Consider the following 22,164-nt stretch of genomic DNA (forward strand, 5'->3'; position numbering starts at 1 on the left):
ATAAATGCATTGGAAGCAGTTCAGAGGTTAAACAGACTAATACCTGGAACGAAAGGGTTATTTTGAGCAAAGGTTGGATGAGCTAGCTTTGCATTTGCTGGAGATTAGAAGAGTATGAGGTGACTTGATTTAAACATATAAGATCCTGAGAGGGCTTGACAGAGTAGATGTGGTGAGGCTGTTTCCTCTTACGAGACAATTTAGAACTAGTGTCACACTTTAGAAATCATTTAACATAGAGGTAAGGTGATTTTTTTTTTCTTCAGTCAGAAGACTTGTGTCTTTTAAACTCTCTTCCTGAAAAGATAGCAGAAGCAGAGTCTTTGAATACTTTCAACACAGAGGTAGATTGATTTTTGTTAAGCAAAGGAATGAAAGATTATTGGGGGCAATTGGTAATGCTGATCTGAGGTTACAATCACATCAAGTGTGATCTTAATCAATGGTGGAGCAAGCTCAAATAGCTGAAAGATTTACTCTTGTTCCTTGTTTAGGTGCAAGTGTCACTAAATTTGTCATTATGTACTAATGCTGAAAGTAATTTCAGATGGGTATCCACCGAGTCCAATGTTCAGTTGGTAAATCTGAATTATAATGTCAACTGCAGTTGTGCCTGGATATGTTCAAACTACAATAAAGAATATTTAATGTTGGTGAATACATATTCAACTGTCTCTTTTCTATTAACATTAAATGCAGTGAAAAGTAAAGTTGTTCAAGTTTCCAGAAGGGTATTGGTCCACCTCAAGTTCCCAGCTGATAATTCATGACATGATATTTCAGACTGATGTTGTGAGACTGTGTACTTTAGGTGGTTTCTGATGTCAATCCATGGTTAAGTTCTGTTGGCTCTTTTATTTTAATTGTACAAGTGAAAACGTAAGTATGCCATAAGTTAGTCACCATGCTTCTGTCTAGACTAAAAGAAATAGCATAGAAATTTTCTGTTAAAGTGTACTGTCAAAAAGCAAACACTGAAAATACATATTTAACTTAAAGAAACCGAGATTATTAATTCAATGCCACTTGGATGCTAGTCTTCATATTCTGCATCCATGATAACTAACTCATGTAAGAATTATATGTGTCATTATTCACAGAATCAAGAGTTACAACAAAAATTCCATTTGGAGCACTTTCAGTTATGAATGTGTTAAATATATCTGTTCCAGTACTTAGTTCTATCTGTTATCACAATACCAGGACTGTTACCATACCTGCTTGTGAGCATGATCATAGGAATTTATATGGTTATCAAACTCTTGATGTTTGTAATATTGTTTGTCACACAATTCACAGTAGAAGTTGGCCTTCAGATCCTCCAAGGCCTTTGTTATTGCTTTTTCTTTTTCAGCGTAGTCCTGTGAAAAAATCAAATAATTTGTTATCCAAAGGATATTGCATTTCAAAATATTTCATAATCTCATACTCCTTTGCTGAACATTTAGTAATTCTGTATCCCTTGGCTTTCAACGTGCTGACACCTTGTATGTAAATTCTATTGTCATTAAAAATTTCTCGTTAAGTAAATATAAGTAATTTCAAGCTCAAAAGTGGTGTGTCAATGTGGCACAGAGCCAGCGAGACATTGAATGAACAATAATCCATAACAAATCAAGGCTAAATTTAGATGAGATTACCTACAGTGTGGAAACAGGCTCTTCGGCCCAACAAGTCCACACCGACCCTCCGAAGAGTAACCCACCCACCCTCTGACAAATGCACCTAACAACTATTGACAATTTAGCATTGCCAATTCACCTAATCTGCACATTTTAGGAATGTGGGAGGAAACCCACGCAGACACAGGGAGAATGTGCAAATGCCACAAAGACAGTCGCCCAAGGCTGGAATTGAACCTGGGACCCTGTGAGGCAGCAGTGCTAACCACTGAGCCACCATGCCGCCCAAATGCCACAATGCCACCCGTAATCGTGCAACTTATCCAAAACATATCCAAGACCTTTTTATTGAGTCTCAGCATTAACTAATACTCAGTAGATAGGTCAGGTAATGCTCATGCATTTGTATTTTCACAGGGTCTGACTTGCATATTTTAAGCCTCAGCCACTTCTCTGTATTGTGCTCAAGAATCAGGCTAAAACCCAACTTAAGAAGAAGTGAATAAAAATCAAGCAGTTCTAGCCATATTTTAACAAATAGTTAATTTGTCCTTTACATTTTTTCAAAACTTTGACAACATGAGAAAGAAAAATAAATTGATTTTAAGACATATGTTAGAATGGTCATACTGGACCCTGTCAAAATATTGATCATCCATAAATTTAAAATGGAGTCTTAGGTAAGTTATTTCATCTTTATGTTCATGGAATTACTAGGTTTCAGAACGACAGAATTACAATGGTCTGAGATGGGTGTGGACAATCAAGCAATTCTGGTCTTTGAACAATCGGATATAGCTTGTTTCTTACAGTATTTGAAAGCATAGCAGCCTTTAATTGGGTGTTTCCAAACACTATCTATAATTGTGGTTAGGCAGTTATTCACCCATCTTTGCCATTGAGCTTGCGGTAATTGTCTAGTTTAAAAGTTGAATCTTCTGCATTTGTTACATTAAGACCTAGCACTTTTTCTACATTGAATTCATCAGTATTTCTCTACTTCCTTCACATCTAGTCAGTTAATCTAATTGCCCCATTTCCTTCATTCACTTCATCATTCTATATTAAAAACAAAAAAAGTAAGCTCTGCATTTAAAATTTCCACCACTCCTTCATATGCATCTCTAAATCTTTTCCTATTTCTCTTTTGTTGTCTCCATGCTCCTCTTTCTCACACTTTTTACTTTTTCACTTTCCTTCTATTTTCTATGCAGTTTGTTTTTTTTTGCATATGACTTCTGGATTTTTCATCTGCATCTTCTAAATCTTCTTTTATTTTGTTATACAATAAATATGTGTTACTTCATGTTTACTTCCTGTATGTCTTGCCAATATCCAAATTGACTGCTGTGTGAAAGAGTCAAAAAGTGTGGTGCTGAAAAAGCTCACAGCGGATCAGGCAACATCCAAGGAGCTGGAGAGTCGATGGTTCAGTCATAAGCCCTTCTTTCTCCTGCTGTTTGAAAGATTCAAGTATTCTCTAGTTTACCTATTAAATTTTAGATTTAATTTATCTGTATTGATTTCACAATTGGCTTATTGAAAATGTCTTTTACATTTGATTATCGTGGACTGATTTATACTGAAACTAATAATGTTATGGTCACTGTTTCCTAGTTATTGCTTTTTTCTCTCATTATCTGTTTGTTAAATATTAATTCCCAAAACTAAAATCAGTATTAGATTTGTTGTATAAACTTTTTACTTTTAACCAAATCTATGAATCATTAAAGTCACTCATTATTACTGACCTGTTGTTTGTGCATTTTGTTCAATTTATGTAAAAAATTATCTCCTTTCCCTATTTGTCAGTCTATGATAAACTCCTAACAAAATTATTGTCCTTTCTTATTCTTTAAGAACAATCAAATAAATGTTCACCATCTATTTGACTTTTACATTCAAATACTCTAATGAAGCTTTGGATAATGTAGTAAGACCTTATTTCGCCTAAATGTTTTGTGTTTAAGAATATTTTGTCCTAATCCATCTTAAACTCAAACTCTGCCTCTGTTAGCTACATCATACTTTTGTACATGCTGTCACTAAAATCTTTCATTGTGATTCATTAATTTTATTCAGAATAATTTGGTGTAATTGAAAGCTGCCTCCATTTGGCAGTCTTACACATCTTACCCTTTTGTCATTCTGATTTAATCTTTCTCACTCCACTCTTCATTTTTAAATTGCTCAAATATTTTGTCAATTTTGCTCCTCTTTCTGTCTTCCTATTTATTTATTCTTTTTTTTTTCAAATTGGTTTTAATTTTAATTATGTACTCACTGTAGATAATAATGAAGCACTTCTGGTTTGTATAGGTTTACCGAGCCCTAGATTTGATTGCAATATCCCAAGAATATTGGGGTGCACAATGGCTTAATGTATAGCACTGTTGCCTCATAGCACCAGGGACCCAGGATCAGTTCCAGCCTTGGGTGACTGGCTGTGTGGTGTTTGCACATTCTCCCCACATCTGCATGGGATTCTTCCCACTTTCTAAAGATATACAGGTTAGGTGGGTTGTTCTTGGTGTCCTGGGGTGTGTAAATTAGGTGGATTTGCCATGGGAAATGCAGAGTTACAGGGATGGGATGAGTCTGAGTAAGAGGCAAGTTGGCATGGACTTGTTGGGCTAAATGACCTGTTTCCACACTGTTGGCATTCTATTTTAATATTCAATACTGAGATCTTCTTTTCCTATATCATTCAATCCAATCAGATATTTACCCTACTGGATAGTCCTATTCAGATGACCATGTAATATTCAGATTAATAACTGGGAGTCCTACTCCAAAATTGAAAGTTATTCTCAGTAACAGTGGCCATGAAACTAACACTGGTTGACATTAAAAACAACTCCTCTGGTTCACTAATATCTTTAAGAAAAGAAATCTGCCATCCCTATCTGGTTTGGCATCAATGTAACTTTAGCAATATGTTTGACTCTTAAGCCTCCTCTGGAAATGTCTGAGCAAACCATTCAGTTTAAAAGCAACTAAGGATGCATAACAAATTGTGACTTTGCCAATGACACTAATATTCCATGATTTCGACTGTGAGAGGAAACCCACGCTGGTACGGAGAGAATGTGCGAACTCCACATAGACAGTTGACCAAGGCTGGAATCGAACCCAGGACCCTAGCACTGTGAGGCAGCAGTGCTAACCATTGAGCAACCATGCTGATTAACTTTTAGAAATATCATGTTTATCAAATTTTTAAGTGTCATTTTGTATTATTCCCAAATTATGATATCGAACACAGTTAGAAAATGGAAACTACATGTTCTTACCCACACTAGATAAAGTGCTTTAAACTATTTTCATTGGATAGTAGCTGATTTTTTTATGCTGGAAGCAATGTAGTAACAACTGATCATTAGTGCAATGTCCTTTTACCTGTCTAACAAAAATTACCGAACAATGCTTTGTTCTGATTTTAATTAGAATTGATCTAGAATCATCCAACAGTTCAGGGAATTATTTCCACAGAAATTCGAAGCCAATGAGCCCTTCAGTTTTTCTTGCTGAATTACTGTTTCGCTTTCTGGGGCATTGCAGCTCATTCAATACTTACTGCTTTTTCATTCTGATTCATTGCATATTATGCAAACACGAGTATTTCTTTTCTATTAACATAATCCTGATTAAACATTATCTCTGCACTATAGCTAAACTGTTCTACTTTGTGTTTATTCAATGTTTTGTGAAATGTTTTTGAACAATTGCATTTCCCAGAAGTTTGAATGGCAAAACAGAAATAAGAACCATGTATAGAATGTAGTATTATCCTTGAAAAATCCTTCTTGTTAACACCACAGCTGCCCTGTATCACTTATGATCATAGAACAGTTGAAACAATCCCATAATGCTTTGTGGAACTAGGACAGTTACATGACACACGAATAAAGGCTTGTGTATTAACTTGTAATAATACTGAAGGAAAACTGGTCATGAGATCATTGCCATTTAATATAAAAATACCTCATTTTGATAATCTTCACATTTTTTATTCTGCTTTTTAATCATTATCTTTTCTTAGACATCAGCAAAAGCACAAACTGCAAAGAAAAATCCTTCAGAGTGTGGGAGCAACTTGCAGTATTGAATTTATTACAAAAATGGTGTTATACATCAGCTTTGTCAAAAAAGTAGCAAATCACCATAAATATAATCTGATTTTAATGTGTTATCCAGACATTTTAAAGAGATTTTGTATCGTTTGACAAATTTATGATGATCTGAGAAGTTTTATTTTCATTAAGGTATCAATAGCTGTGTGATTGAATGGCACTTTATGAGTTTCAAAACAGAACAACTTTTTCTAAGCACAGAGGAACCATGATTATCTGAATATCAATTATCCAAATTTCGAATTATCCAAAAGAAATCTCAAGGTCCTGATAGAAACATTATGTCAAAGAGCTGTTTCAACCTGATTGCATCTTTTGTTTTCAGGTACAATGATTAAAAACAAACTTGGCTCACTGAAATGCTGCCAAGAGCAATCCTGGACAGTCCAGGCACCGTCTCCAAATGACAGGGGCGGTGTTGGACGGGGTTGGGGAGCGGACAGGGGTGAGGGTGGATGGGGTGGACGCAGAAGGGACTGGGGGATGGGTGGAAGTGGGGGTTTAAAGGAGCAGATGTGGTTGGGGGCAGGCAGGAGGCAGTGTTGGATGGGGTTGGGGAGGGGGCAGACGGGGCAGGGTGGGAGTAAACTGAGTTGGGGGGGCAGGATGGGGGCAGACGGGATTGGGAGCGGGTAGGGAATAGAGGCAGGCAGAGGGCGGGGGCTCGCACATGGTGTGCTGCTGCCTAGTCTTCTGAACAGGGAGCAGACTTCACAGAAAACTCTGAGCCCCAGAGGAAATCAGTTAACCGAATAATCAATTATCCGAACGAAATAATGCACGCCCATCTCGTTAGGATAATCGAGGTTCCTCTGTAGAATGTGAATGGACATTCTCAATTATTTCATTCAAATTTTAAAGACATTCAATATTGTTATTATGTGTTAATATCTCAAATTCTGTGCACAGTGGAGTCATAGAGATATACAGCACGCAAACAGACCCCTTGGTCTAATTCGTCCATGCCGACCAGATATCCTAAATTGTTCTGGACCCATTTGTCAGCATCTGGCCCATATCCCTCTAAAACGTTCCTAATCATATTCCCACTTCGATGCCTTTTAATTGTTGTAATTGTACCAGCTTCCACACTTCCTCTGGCAGCTCATTCCATACACGCACCACTCTGTGTGAAAATGTTGTCCCTTAAGTCTTTTTTAAATCTTTCTCTTCTCACCTTAAACTGTGCCCTTTAGTATTGGACTCACCAATGCTGGGGAAAAGACCTTGACTATTCATCCTATCCATGTCCATCATGGTTTTATGAACATTTATAAGATCATCCCTCAGCCTCCGACACTCTGGGGAAAACAGCCCCAGCTTACTCAACCACTTCCCATAGCTCAAACCCTCTAACACAGGCAACATCCTTGTAAATCATTTCTGAACCATTTCAAGTTTCACAACATCTTTCCTATAGCAGTGAGACCAGAACTGAACAGCCAATGTCCTGAACAGCCGCAACATGACCTTCCAACTTCTCTGATGAAGAGTCATTAGGTTAGATTAGATTACATTAGAGTGTGGAAACAGGCCCTTCAGCCCAACAAGTCCACACCGACCCGCCGAAGCGTAACCCACCCATACCCCTACATTTACCCCTTACCTAACACTACGGGCAATTTAGCATGGCCAATTCACCTGACCTGCACATCTTTCGACTGTGGGAGGAAACCGGAGCACCCTGAAGAAACCCACGCGGACACGGGGAGAACGTGCAAACTCCACACAGTCAGTCGCCTGAGGCAGGAATTGAACCCGAGTCTCTGGCGCTGTGAGGCAGCAGTGCTAACCACTGTGCCACTGTGCTGCCCATCTAGACTTCAAAATGTTAGCTTGCTCTCTGTCCATGGATGCTGCCTGACTAGCGGTGATCTCCAGCATTTGTTGTTTTCTGCACAGATTCCAGCATCTGTCGTAATTTACTCCAATACTCATGTACTGACCATTCTTGTACCTATTGCGTACCAAATGATTGGGTACGCAGGGTGCATAATTTTGTTATCAGGCAATTTCCCTTATTGTAACAAGTCTTTTTATTCTTGGCTTATCTTTTATTTTCTGCCATTAGTAAATGACCATGCTACCAAGGGGGAGTGCATTTTAATAAATTAATCCTACAGTTGCAATATTAGACTAAAATAAGCCAAATGGCAGAGAGGCAGATTTGGCACTCACTTGAAACTTGAATGTGATAATTCAGGAGAAAATTCTTGTGTTTGTGATCAAGTGGTAAAGCATGTGGAGAAGAACTGACAACACAACAACATTAACATTTACATACATACAGCTACCAAATCTTACTTTAAAAGTTTGTTAAAACCATTGGAACTAGACTGTGAATGTGTCTCTTTAACTTTGAGCAATTGGTATTTCTAACATTACAATGGTATACATTTAGCAGACAAAAGGTGTATGGTTCCCTAGTGATTTTTTTGGTGGAAAGTGGTTTGCTGGAAGAGAGAAATATTTTTTTATATACCTCCTTCTGTTGTTGGAATCTCTAATGGCCTATTGTCAAGCTTAAGATATAACCTGAAATATTCCACATATCCTGCTATTCCTGCACATGACCATGACAGTCAGGTCTGGATGATTATCAGCTACACATTGTAAGGTATTGAGGGTAGGTACATCTGGGGATTGGAAACCTTCTGGAACAGATGATGAATGCATGAAAGTTATTTCTATGGCAGCCATATTCCCACAAGTATGGATTATGGAGCTGTAAGTGAGAAACTTTCAGGAAGCAGTGTGTAAGAAATGGGATTAACTGCCAAAAGTCCAGTTGCTCAGTCTCTCATTAGGACTAACATACAGGCTCAAAGTTTAACTCATTCACTGCCGCAAGCTGTCTCTGATGTAGCACCATTCCTCTGTCCTCATTCTTGTTATAGCCACATTACGAGTCAATAAAAACTCTTAATCAACACGAAAAATTTATTGATTTACATTTTACAAACTTCATTTTGACTTCAGTAAAATGAGATGCATAAGTGCACTTTATCAAACCAGAAAAGAACAACGTTATCAAACACTTTCTTTTTGGGATACAGTAACCTCTCATTTTGTAGTGTTTTCATTTTTGTACCCTTCTAAAATAATTTATTTCAGTGATACATCATGTTAAAAGAATTAATCGTGAAGGAGCTATGGCTCAAATTTTGATATTACTCAATTCCGGAATCAGACAGCTGAGGGCTAAGTTAGCTAACAAGTCATATTGACCTTGGCAGTGAGGCCCTACAATTTTAACTCCTAGGCCTTTTCTGTATGACCTGGTCAACTGCCTAAAATTGATAGGAAGAGGCAGCTGGCTTCTGTACAGCAGCAGATGTTGGCAAGCAAAAGATCAGTGGTAAGGACTCACATAATAGTCCCCAGCACTTAATTAAATCGAGGGAAAGAATTTTCAGAGGGCTTCATGATTGGAAAAGGTGGGGAATATTTAGAGGAATTCCTAAAATGTTCTCGTGGGGCTCATTACTCCTCACGATCCACCAGGAAAATTAAGGTACAACTTACTGTTTGTGACCCTATATTTTCATGCATAGTTACCATCCTGATCAGTGAGGTTAAGTAGAATTGTAAATACTTGGCCAGGCTACAAAGTGATTAGCAACCAAAGCAACAAGGCACATTTATGTAGCACCTTCAATATAATAAAAGGCACTTTTCAGGATATTATAAAAGAATATTTGACACCACATCATATCGGAGCTATTAGGACTGATGAATAAATGCTTGGTCAAAATGGTAAATTTAAGGAGAGTTGGAATGGATAGTTTCCCAGAGAGAGGGGAGGAAAGATTTAGGGAGAGAATTCCAGAACTTAGGCATCAGGCAACTAAAAGTATGGGTGCCAATGGAGGAGTGATTAAAAATTGAGAGTGATCAAAATCAGAGCAACACAAATATCTCAGCTCGGTGGAAGTAAAGGAAATTATAGAGAAACATAGGATTACAAAGGATATATAGTATAGTATGCGCCATTCAAAGCAACCAATCAACTGTCAGCGTTTATGCTCCATTTGAACTTCCTGTCAACTTTTCATATCTAAATACATCACCCTCACCCTCACCCTCATTTCCCTTTTCACTTATATGGTTGACTATCTTCTCTGTAAACACATCCATTATGTTCATTTCATGCACTTTTTATAGTGACAAGTTTCACATTTTAACCATAATTAGGGTAAAGAAGTTTCTCCTGAAATGCTTTTCAGATTTCTTGGTGACTATCTTATATTGATGGTTTCCATTTGAGGAAACATTCTCTTTTTATCCACTTTGTATCAGTACCTTTCACAAAGTTAGCAACCTCTATTGGGTCATCTCTCAGCACTCTTCTTTTCAAAAGAAGAAACCCAGCCCATCAATCCTTGCCTAATCAGCATATCCATGCATTTCTCATACTATCATTGCCAACCTTCTCCGCACCCTCTCCAATGCTCCCATATCCTTTTTGTCATATCGTAACTGGAATTGCATTCAGTACTCTAGGTGCAGCCTAACTGAGCTTTGCAGCAAAAAGCATAACATCCCTATGCAAGTGTAAGACCATAGTGGGAGTTAAAAACAAGTTTAAGAACTTTTAAAATCAAGGTGTTGTCTAACCATCAGGGTACAAGCTGGTCATTTTTCTGATGCCAGGCGAAAAATTAAAAGTTTTCTTGAATTCAGTTCCAACAACTTGCCAAGACGTGAGTTGAACTCATGACCTTCAGCTGGATAATATTAGATTGGATTAGATTACTTACAGTGTGAAAACAAGCCCTTCGGCCCAACAAGTCCACACCGAAGCGTAACCCACCCAGCCCCATTCTCCTAACACTACGGGCAATTTCATAACCCCTAGGTACACTGAATCTGTTTTGCTAGTAGACCATTCACTTTCACAATGCTGTTCATTCCCTGAGCAGCTCTCAGAAGCAACAACACATTTTTTTATTAAATAGGCAAAGTCTTTTCCCTGGAGTCGGGGAGTCCAGGACTACAGGGAATAGGTTTAGGGTGAAAGGGGAAAGATATAAAAGAGACCTAAGGGGCAACTTTTTCACACAGACGGTGGTACGTGTATGGAATGAGCTGCCAGAGGAAGTGGTGGAGGCTGGTACAATTGCAACATTTCAGAGGCATTTGGATGGGTATATGAATAGGAAGGGTTTGGAGGGATATGGGCTGGGTGCTGGCAGGTGGGACAAGATTGGGTTGGGATATCTGGTCAGCATGGACGGTTGGACCGAAGGGTCTGTTTCTGTGCTGTATATCTCTATGACTCTATGGTCACTAAACTTCAAAAGCAAGCCACATGAACTCTCATTGCATTAAAAAATTACGGGGAGAAAGTGAGGATGGCAGATGCTGGAGATCAGAGTCAAAACGTGTGGTCAAAGCAGTCAGTCAGGCAGCATCCAAGAAGTAGGAGAGTCAATGTTTCAAGCATTTCTTCATCAGGACTGGTCGTGATTCTCCTACTCCATTAAAAAATTGTGCCCATGTAAGAGGTGGCCCAGTACTACTACATCACAACACTGGGGACCTGGGTTCAATTTCACCCTGAGGCATCTGTCTGTGTGAAGTTTGCACATTTTCCTTGTGTCTGTGTGGGTTTCCTCCCACAGTCCAAAAATGTGCAGGTTAGGTGGATTAGCCATGCTGAATTGCCCATGGTGTTCAGGGACCAGGTGCATTAGTCATGGGAAGTGTAGGCTTACGGGGTAGGTTTGAGTGGGACTCAATGGTCTGAATGGCCAGCTTCCACGCTATAGGGATTCTATGAAAAAACATTAGTGTTATATCATTTCATTATGATATTTGGAGCCAGCAACACCTTATGTATTTATTTTTCATATAGCTTCTTCCTCCTAACCAGGGCTCATCCTAACCAGGCACCTCTGAGCAGGTATGACTCATAATGCCTTTCAGAATTGGTCCGACTCTAAAACAAAATTGTGGATGGTCTCAAATGCCCAGCTCTGCAATGTTGCCAGGAATGTCTGGACAACAGCATTCAGACTCCCAACCCACCCTTTTACTAACAGCAGTGAGAACTACCAGTACTTGAAATGGGGGTAGAAATCCCATAAATTTGGTCCCAACTACAATTTTGAAAAACTGCTTGACAAATTGGTCCAGCATGGGAAAATCTCACACTTTGTGTTGATATTTTATGTAATACTACAGTTCTTTTGCCTGAACCCCTTAAAATCCAGCAATCACAATTTACCTGCATCTAAGCCAATTCATGCTGTTGCCACTGAGACTTGATGGTGAAAGTGGCATTGTAGCAGCATGACCCATTGCTCAATGATCTGTATGAGAACCAGGAACTAAAAGTCAAATCAGTCTGGATGAATAATTTCACCTTAACTCTCAGAACTCCAGCTGCAACAATTATCATCAATGCACAATTCTGATTCAACATAACTTGACAACAAATTATGCCTTTATGAAGATTTGATTAATGTTTGGTGGAAAGTGTCATCCTATAGTCATGAATGTGAAGTAATTTTATAAGCACTTTCATTTCAGACTATATTAGAGGTACTGAGACCAGCTTCACATATTTACACTTCTACCTTTATCAACTATCCATTACATGGATTTTATATGAATTTTTTGAGCACTAAGTTGATAATAAGAGTTTTAATTAAAAAATGTGAAAGCAATATTATTTGCATAGTAGATCAATTGATATTTGTCAGCAGTCTTAGAAAAATAGCAATTAAGTCTGGTTCTTCTTATGATCTTTTTGTAGTAATTAAATCAATTTCTCAGAAGTCGGGGAAAATCCACTTTCCCCCTCTCAAAGCTAATAAATCCAATTGGAGAGGTTAATTGTTCAAATATTTTATTAAAATAACAAACATAGCATGAATTCCAATCAAAAGATCAGTTCAAACTTCTCTGAGGACAATCTTAGAAAACACTCATGATAATGATCCATTAATTTCCTAACAAAAGTATTTAATATCAGATAAATAGATAACAGGAATCCAATTCACGAGAGAAGAAGAAAAGGACAACCAACTCCCATTCCTAGATGTGAGGGTACAGAGAACACCGAACGGAGAATTCACTACAATGGTATACAGGAAAGCCACACACACAGACCAAGTCCTAAACTATGAAAGTAACCACCCCAACACACACAAACGAAGCTGCATCAGGACACTATTCAAAAGAGCCACAACACACTGCAGTACACCAGAACTGCAAAAAGAAGAAGAGGAACACCTATACAAGGTATTCGCCAAAAATGGATACCCACGCAACTTCATAGAACATAGAACATAGAAGAATACAGCGCAGTACAGGCCCTTTGGCCCTCGATGTTGCGCCGATCCAAGCCCACCTAACCTATACTAACCCACTATCCTCCATATACCTATCCAATGCCCGCTTAAATGCCCATAAAGAGGGAGAGTCCACCACTGCTACTGGCAGGGCATTCCATGAACTTACGACTCGCTGAGTGAAGAAAATGAACAGATGCATAAAAGAAAGACCACGGAACGAGGACATACCACAACCAAAAGGACTAGCCACACTACCATACATCAGGAGCATCTCGGAACTGACAGCCAGACTACTGCGACCCCTAGGACTCATAACGGCACACAAACCAACAGCCACGCTCAGACAACAACTCACCAGAACGAAGGACCCGATACCCAACATGAGCAAAACTAATGTAGTGTACAAAATACCATGCAAGGACTGCACAAAACACTATATAGGACAAACAGGAAGACAGCTAACAATCCGCATACATGAACATCAACTAGCCACGAAACGACACAACCAGCTATCCTTAGTAGCCACACACGCAGACAACAAGCAACATGAATTCGACTGGGACAACACTACTATCATAGGGCAAGCCAGACAGAGAACAGCCAGGAAATTCCTAGAGGCATGGCATTCATCCACAAACTCCATCAACAAACACATCGACCTGGACCCAATATACCAACCACTACAGCGGACAGCTGAAACTGACAACCGGAAGCGGCAGGGACAGACCACTATAAACACCGGAGGAAACATCAAAGAAGCGCTTCGCAGGAGGCTCCCAAACACTGATGATGTCGCCTAGCCAGGGGACGAAACGTTTGCAACAAAAACTTCCAGCTCGGCGAACAGAACCACAGCAGATAAATAGATAAATACAAGCTGTCCCTACATGTTGCAGTAAAGTTTGTGAACTTTGTCAGTCAATTGAAGAATCCATCCAGTCAGACTGTATCATTGAAATGATGGATAAATATTATTTAACTTCATTGTACTAGCTCATTTTATTGACGGATCTATATTAATTATTTGATGGAGATAGATCTTCCAAAAGTTAAAAATATAGCTAGAAGTGTTTAAACTTCTCACCAAGATAAATTACAACATTGTGGTGACATGTCAAGAAATTGCCCCATTACCACTGAGATCAATGCACTGGTCATTATATTTGCTAATGAGATTCACTACCATGTTTGTTGTAGTGTATTCTCATTAGAAATGCGGAAGGTTAGCAATGACAAGACTGCCATGCTCAACAGTAACATTCATATTGCTTCCACCAGCCTTGCTGGCATATCTGGGCCATTCATATATGTCACTTGAATTTAAGAATAACTACTCACTCTCATTAGCATGATGGTAGTACCTCTATAAACTGAGTGCACAAAAAAAGCTAAATGATTTAGTCTGAAGTAGTACACTTTGAATTGACACTTTCAGTTATAGACAGTAAAACATTGGGTATAATTTGCATCAATATTTATAAATGTATTGAAAATGTCAAGTAACCATGTTACTTAGCACAAAAGAATTTTCAGAAATACAAGATTGAATTTGCACGTTAAGATTGTTGAATGAAAACAGAAATCAATTTGCTGGTGCCAAAAGTATTTTATGACTACTTCATCAGAGCTCTATAATCTTTAACTAATCTTATATCAAGCATTCAAGCAAAATCAAGATCCTGAACCAAAGACCTCTGAGGCTAAACTGTTTTTCTTAAATTAACAAAGCCTATTGATTGATGTAACTGCAAATGTTAGATGTATAATTCAGCATATAGTCACATCTGAAGGCTAAATACTCCATCTACAACTGCTAGTGACAATCAGAATTAATGTTTTTCTGTGCTGTTTTACACTTATCCTGCTTAGAATGACAAAAAAAGAATTACTTTAAATCAGATGAACAGTAAAATTATAAAGTTTGGATTATATTTGTGTGGTACAAATTCATGGGCTGCATTGAATAAATCATTCCCACCTCAGTGACCACCTTATCACAATTTTGTTCATTTATTCACAGGATGTGGGTGTTGCTAGCTGGGCCAGCATTTATTGTCCATCTGAAATTGTCCTAGAAAATGTGGTAGTGAGCTGATGTCTGGTGCCACTGCAGTTCTTGGAGGTGAAGGGCTACTCACACTGTTGTTAAGTAGGAATTTCAAGATTACTTTCCAAGCTACAACGAACTGTATATTTGTAAATCAGAGTAATATGTGGCTTGGAGGGAAATTCATAGGTGGTGATGTTTCCATGTATTTGTTGATCTTGTTGTTCTCAGTAGTAGCAATCATGGATATGGAAGGTGTTGTCAAAGGAGCCTTGATGAATTCCTGCAGTTCATCTGGAGATGGTGCACATTACTGCCACTGCTTATTTGGTGAAGGGAGTCAACGTTGATGGTGTTTGATGAGGTGCTGAACAAAGAGCTGCATTGCCCAGATAGTTCCACCTTTTTGACCATTGATTGAATGTGGCAGAAATCAATTAGAGCTAAAAATGTGTTGCTGGAAAAGCGCAGCAGGTCAGGCAGCATCCAAGGAGCAGGAGAATCGACGTTTCGGGCAAGAGCCCTTCCTCAGGAATCAGGATTCCTGAGGAAGGGCTCATGCCCGGAACGTCGATTCTCCTGCTCCTTGGATGCTGTGTGACCAGCTGCGCTTTTCCAGCAACACATTTTCAGCTCTGATCGCCAGCATCTGCAGTCCTCACTTTCTCCTAGAAATCAATTAGAGACAATTTTAATCCTTTACAGCTTGGGCACTGATGCTCTCACTGATGCACTCAGAAGGGAGTGCATCACACTATTTTGTTCCCTTTGAGAGACAGAATTTCTGAGAAGCCTACTTGAAATCAGTTCTGAATATAATAAACATAGAACATGGAACAAAACAGCACAGTACAAGCCCTTTAACCCTCGATGCTGCACCGACCTGTGAAACCAATCTGAAGCCCATCTAACCTACACTATTCCATTTTCATTCATATGTTTATCCAATGATCATTTAAATGCCCTTGAAGTTGGTGAGTCCAATACTGTTGCAGGCAGGGCTTTCCATGCCCCTACTACTCTCTGAGTAAAGAAACTACCTTTGACACCTGTTCTATATCTATCCCCCCGCAATTTAAAGCTATGTCCCCTCATGCTAGCCATCACCATCCAAGGAATAAGGCTCTCACTGTTGACCCTATCTAACCCTCTGATCATCTTGTATGTCTCTATTAAGTCACCTCTCAACCTTTTTGTCTCTAATGAAAACAGCCTCAAGTCCCTCAGCCTTTCCTCATAAGACCTTCCCTCCATACCAGGTAACATACTGGTAAATCTCCACTGCAACCTTTCCAATGCTTACACATCTTCCTATAATGCGGCAACCACAACTGTACGCAATACACCAAGTGTGGCCGCACCAGAGTTTTGCACAGCTGCAACACGATCTCATGGCTCCAAAACTCAATACCTCTACCAATAAAAGCTGACACACCATATGCCTTCTTAACAACCCTATAAACTTAGGTAGCAACTTTCAGGGATCGATGTACATGTACACCAATATCTCTCTGCTCATCCACACTACCAAGAATCTTACCATTAGCCCAGTACTCTGTATTCCTGTTACTCATTCCAAAGTGAATCACCTCACACTTTTCCGCATTAAATGCCATTTGCCACCCAGCACTGCAGCTTATCTATGTCCCTCTGTAACCTGCAACATCCTTCAGCACTGTCCACATCTCCACCAACCTTAGTGTCATCCGCAAATTTACTAATCCATCCTTCTATTCCCTCATCCAGGTCATTTATAAAAATGACAAACAGCAGTGGCCCCAAAACAGACTCTTGTGGTACACCACTAGTAACTGAACTCCAGGATGAACATTTCTCATCAACCACCACATTTTGTCTTCTTTCAGCAAGCCAATTTCTGACCCAAACTGCTAAATCACCCTCAATCCCATGCCTCCTTATTTTGTGCAATAGGCTACTCTGGGGAACCTTATCAAATGCTTTACTGAAGTTCATACAGAGCACATCAACCGCTTTACCCTCATCAACCTGTTTGGTCACCATCTCAAGGACTCAATAAGGTTTGTGAGGCACGACCTACCCTTCACAAAACTGTGTTGACCATCTCGAATCAAATTATTTCTTTCTAGTTGATTATAAATCCTATCTCTTATAATCCTTTCCAACACTTCACCCACAACTGAAGTAAGGCTCAGAGGTCTATAATTTCCAAGGTTGTCTCTACTCCCCTTCTTGAACAAGGGGACAACGTTTGCTATCTTCCAGTCTTCTGGCACTCTTCCAGTAGACAATGACGACATAAAGATCCAAGCCAAAGATTGTGCAGTCTCCTCCCTGACTTCCCAGAGGATCCTCGGATAAATCCCATTTGGCCAAGGGGACTTATCTTTTTTTACACTTTCCAGAAATACTACCAACTCCTCCTTGTGAACCTCAATCCCATCTAGTCTAGTAACCTGTATCTCAGTATTCTCCTCAACAACATTGTATTTTTCCAGTGTGAATACTGTCAAAAAATATTCATTTAGCGTCTCTCTTATCTCCTTGGTCTCCACTCACAACTTCCCACTACTATCCTTTACTGGCCCTAATCTTACTTTAGTCATTCTTTTATTCCTGACATACTTATAGAAAGCTTTAGAGTTTTTCTTGATCTTATCTGCCAACAACTTCTCCTGGCTCTTCTTAGCTCTCGCTTTAGGTCTTTCCTGGCTAGCTTGTAACTCTCAAGTGCTCTAACTGAGCCTTGATATCTCATCCTAACATAAGGATGAGATATCAAGAAGCCTTCTTCTTCCTCTTGACAAGAGATTCAACTTCGTTATTAAACCACGGTTCCCTCGTTTGACTTCCTCCCTACCTGACAGGTATATACTTATCAAGGACATATAGTAGCAGTTCCTTGAATAAGCTCCATATTTCAATTGTGCCCATCCCCTGTAGTTTCCTTCCCCTTCCTATGCATCCTAAATCTTGCCTACTCGCATTACAATTGCCTTCCCCCAGCTATAAATCTTGCCCTGCCATATATACCTATCCCTTTCCATCGTTAAACCGAATTGTGATCACTATCACCAAAGTGCTCACCTACCTCCAAATCTTACACCTTCCTTACCAAGTACCAAATCCAGGCCTCACCTCTTGTTGGCCTATCGACACACTATGTCAGAAGTCCTCCTGGACACATTGGACAAAACTGACCCATCTAAAGTACTTAAAATATAACGTTTCCAGTCAATATTTGGAAATTTAAAGTACTCCATAACAACTACCCTGTCACTTTCACTCCTATCCAAAATCATCTTTGCAATCCTTTCCTCTACATTTCTGGAACTTTTCGGAGGCCTTTAGAAAACTCCCAACAAGGTGACCTCTCCTTTCTTGCTTCTAACCTCAGCCCATACTACCTCAGTAGATGAATCCTCATCAAGCTTTCTGCCACTGAAGTACTGTTCTTGTCTAACAATGCCTCACCTACCCCTCTTTTATTACCTTCCCTGTTCTTACCCCGGAACCTGCAACAACCATTCCTGCCCCTGCTCGATCAATGTATCTGAAATAGCCATAATTTTGAAGTCCCAGGTACCAAACCATGCTGCAAGTTCACCCACCTTATTCCTGATGCAGCTGGCATTGAAGTAGACACACTTGAAAGCACCTTCCTGCCTGCCAGTACTCTCTTGCAACCTTGAAACCTTATTTATGACCTCACTACTCTCAACCTCCTGTGGACTGGAGCTACAATTTAGTTTCCCATTCCCCTGCTGAATTAGTTTAAACCCTCCCGAACACCATTAGCAAATGACCCCATCAGGTTATTGGTACCCTCTCACTCCAACCCCAGAAAAAAGGATGGTGGTAGAAATCATCATTTACAGTTTGGTATATTGTGTTGCTTGTCAAAAGTGAGTACTGCAGATGCTGGAGATCAGAGTCGAGAGTGTGGTGCTGGAAAAGTACAGCAGGTCAGGCAGCATCTGAGGCGGCATCTGACATTCCTGATGAAGGGCTTATGCCCAAAATATCGATTCTCCTGCTCCTCAGATGCTGCCTGACCTGCTGTGCTTTTCCAGCACCATACTCTCGATATTGTGTTTCTTGTCTGTCAATTATTTTTCCAAGAACTTTTTACAAAGTTTATTTCTGAATGTTCAAAAGCAACATAAAACTGAAGAATCTTAATGCTCGTCATCATGTCTCCCTTTTCAACATCATTAAGCATGTTAACTTTGGATTTTGCAGAAGTACATATTTTCAAAGTGAGTAAGCTTAAATAAATAACATGAAGTTTTATTTTTTAAATATCTGACTCTGGTGAGTTAATTTTTTAAAAAGGCACAATCTCTTTAAGCTTATAGCCTCAGCCAAAATACCACTCACCAATTCATAATCCTTCATTTAGTCTCTATGTGCCTTCTGGTAACATTTCCCTTAAAAGTAAACATTATTTATTCAGTAATTTAACATAAAAGGTAACTTATCATCTTTCACTTTCTGTTCAACAAATTCCATAAGCTCTGGAGGCAAATTGTGTCCCAGTGTTACATATTGCTCTTTTCAGAATTTCTTGCACAACAAACAGAACTTGCTGAGTTAATTGCTGTAGTTCTCAAATCTTTTACTTTTCTGATAAAAGTGAAATTTCAATAACAGTCTGTCACTATGAGAAGCTATTCTTGATTGTGTGTGAATAAATCAACTCTCACAATATGCCACTATCTGGGTGGTACTTCAATAGCTATCATTTTCTGCTGTTTGCTTAAGTACTTCTGGCATACTTTGCATGTAAATATCATTGTTTTGAGGTTTTTGCAGATTCCTGTCCACTACACAATGAATCTGCCTCTGAACTCTCATTCTCCACTTCCATATGGCCATCATGTCGCTTCAAGAGAAGTTGTCCCTGCACTAGTTTGAGTATGGTAAGTCTGAATCCAGCCATCAGATCATCATCTTCCAATAAGATGTCACCTCTAATTGATCAAAGCAACCATATTAATGTTTTTTTTTTCGTAATTTATCAGGCCACCCCTGGATCGCTTACTGAAAAAACACTTCTAAATACTGATCTCCTCCCTGTTTTAATGTTGCATGTTCACTAGGTGATGAACCTTTACACTTAGATCTTTTACACATCTTTCTCATGTGATGACAATTGAAACAAGGCATCTTCTAGCACAATTTCTCTTCCTTGTATTTCAGAGTGAAATCATAGCTCCAAGCCTCTACAATCTCGCAAGGCTATTTCTCTTGGGAATCTGCTGATCACTCATTGTTATGAAGTTTCTCACTGGGATAAACGTATGGAATTTCTCTTGTCATACACAACATGGGAAACCTTTTTTTATACTAGCATACTTGGTCTTAGCTGATTTCGAGCTATTGACGTGAACGACTGGCTTTCCATCTTGTACCCAGTCCTCTACGATTTAAACAGAGTCAGATTTGGGAGGAGAAAAATAAATCCAAAGAGTAGCTGGCCTTCTTTTAGCAGGAAATGTGTTGCTGGAAAAGCGCAGCAGGTCAGGCAGCATCCAGGGAACAGGAGAATCGACGTTTTGGGCATAAGCCCTTCTTCAGGAATGAGGAAGGTTTGTCCAGCAGGCTAAGATAAAAGGTAAGGAGGAGGGACTTGGGGTAGGGGCGTCGGAAATGTGATAGGTGGAAAGAGGTCAAGGTGAGGGTGATAGGTCAGACTGGGGTGGGGGCGGAGAGGTCGGGAAGAAGATTGCAGGTTAGGAAGGCGGTGCTGAATTCGATGGATTTGACTGAGACAGGGTGGGGGGAGGGGAAATGAGGAAACTGGTGAAATCTGAGTTCATCCCTTGTGGTTGGAGGGTTCCTAGGCGGAAGATGAGGCGTTCTTCCTCCAACCGTCGTTTTGTTGTGGTCTGACGATGGAGGAGTCCAAAGACCTGCATATCCTTGGTGGAGTGCGAGGGGGAATTGAAATGTTGAGCGACAGGGTGGTTGGGTTGGTTGGTCCGGGTGTCCCAGAGGTGTTCTCTGAAACGCTCCACAAGTAGCCGGCCTGTCTCCCCAATATAGAGGAGGCCACATCGGGTGCAGAGGATGCAATAGATGATGTGTGTGGAGGTGCAGGTGAATCTGTGGCGGATATGGAAGTTTCCTTTGGGGCCTTGGAGGGAGGTGAGGGGGGAGGTGTGGGCGCAAGTCTTGCACCTCCTGCGGTTGCAGGGGAAGGTGCCGGGAGTGGAGGTTGGGTTGGTGGGGGGTGTGGATCTGACGAGGGAGTCACGGAGGGAGTGGTCTTTACGGAATGCTGATAGGGGAGGGGAGGGAAATATATCCTTGGTGGTGGGGTCCGTTTGGAGGTAGCGGAAATGACGGCGGATGATGCGCTGTACATGGACATTGGTGGGGTGGTAGGTGAGGACCAGTGGGGTTCTGTCCTGGTGGCGGTTGGAGGGGCGGGGCTCAAGGGCGGAGGAGCGGGAAGTGGAAGAGATGCGGTGGAGGGCATCGTCGACCACGTCGGGGGGGGAAATTGCGGTCCTTGAAGAAGGAGGCCATCTGGGTTGTGCGTTTTTGGAACTGGTCCTCCTGGGAGCAGATGCGGCGGAGTCGAAAGAATTGGGAGAATGGGATGGCGTTTTTACAGGGGGCAGGATGGGAGGAGGTGTAGTCCAGGTAGCTGTGGGAGTCAGTCGGTTTGTAGTAGATGTCCGTGTTGATTCGGTCAACCGAATCAACATGGACATCTACTACAGACCGAATCAACACGGACATCTACTACAGACCGAATCAACACCTCTGGGACACCCGGACCAACCAACCCAACCACCCTGTCACTCAACATTTCAATTCCCCCTCCCACTCCACCAAGGATATGCAGGTCTTTGGACTCCTCCATCGTCAGACCACAACAAAACGACGGTTGGAGGAAGAACGCCTCATCTTCCGCCTAGGAACCCTCCAACTACAAGGGATGAACTCGGATTTCACCAGTTTCCTCATTTCCCCTCCCCCCACCCTGTCTCAGTCAAATCCATCGAATTCAGCACCGCCTTCCTAACCTGCAATCTTCTTCCCGACCTCTCCGCCCCCACCCCAATCTGACC

The 22,164-nt window shown here is 40.4% G+C and overlaps 1 protein-coding gene across 1 annotated transcript in view; it reads right to left on the bottom strand.

Moving 5' to 3' along the window:
• znf804a (zinc finger protein 804A) overlaps positions 1–22,164 on the bottom strand; it is a 367,025-nt gene that overhangs the window by 107,544 nt on the left and 237,317 nt on the right. Inside the window, exon 2 of the mRNA XM_043693450.2 lies at positions 1,218–1,361. Within this exon, the coding sequence (XP_043549385.2) occupies positions 1,218–1,361 (144 nt within the window). The remainder of the gene's footprint in view (positions 1–1,217; positions 1,362–22,164) is intronic.

Source organism: Chiloscyllium plagiosum, unplaced genomic scaffold (genome assembly GCF_037043375.1).
Source record: "Chiloscyllium plagiosum isolate Xiang-an unplaced genomic scaffold, Cpla_swu_hap1 HiC_scaffold_7, whole genome shotgun sequence".
In the NCBI taxonomy this organism is placed as follows: Eukaryota; Metazoa; Chordata; class Chondrichthyes; order Orectolobiformes; family Hemiscylliidae; genus Chiloscyllium; species Chiloscyllium plagiosum.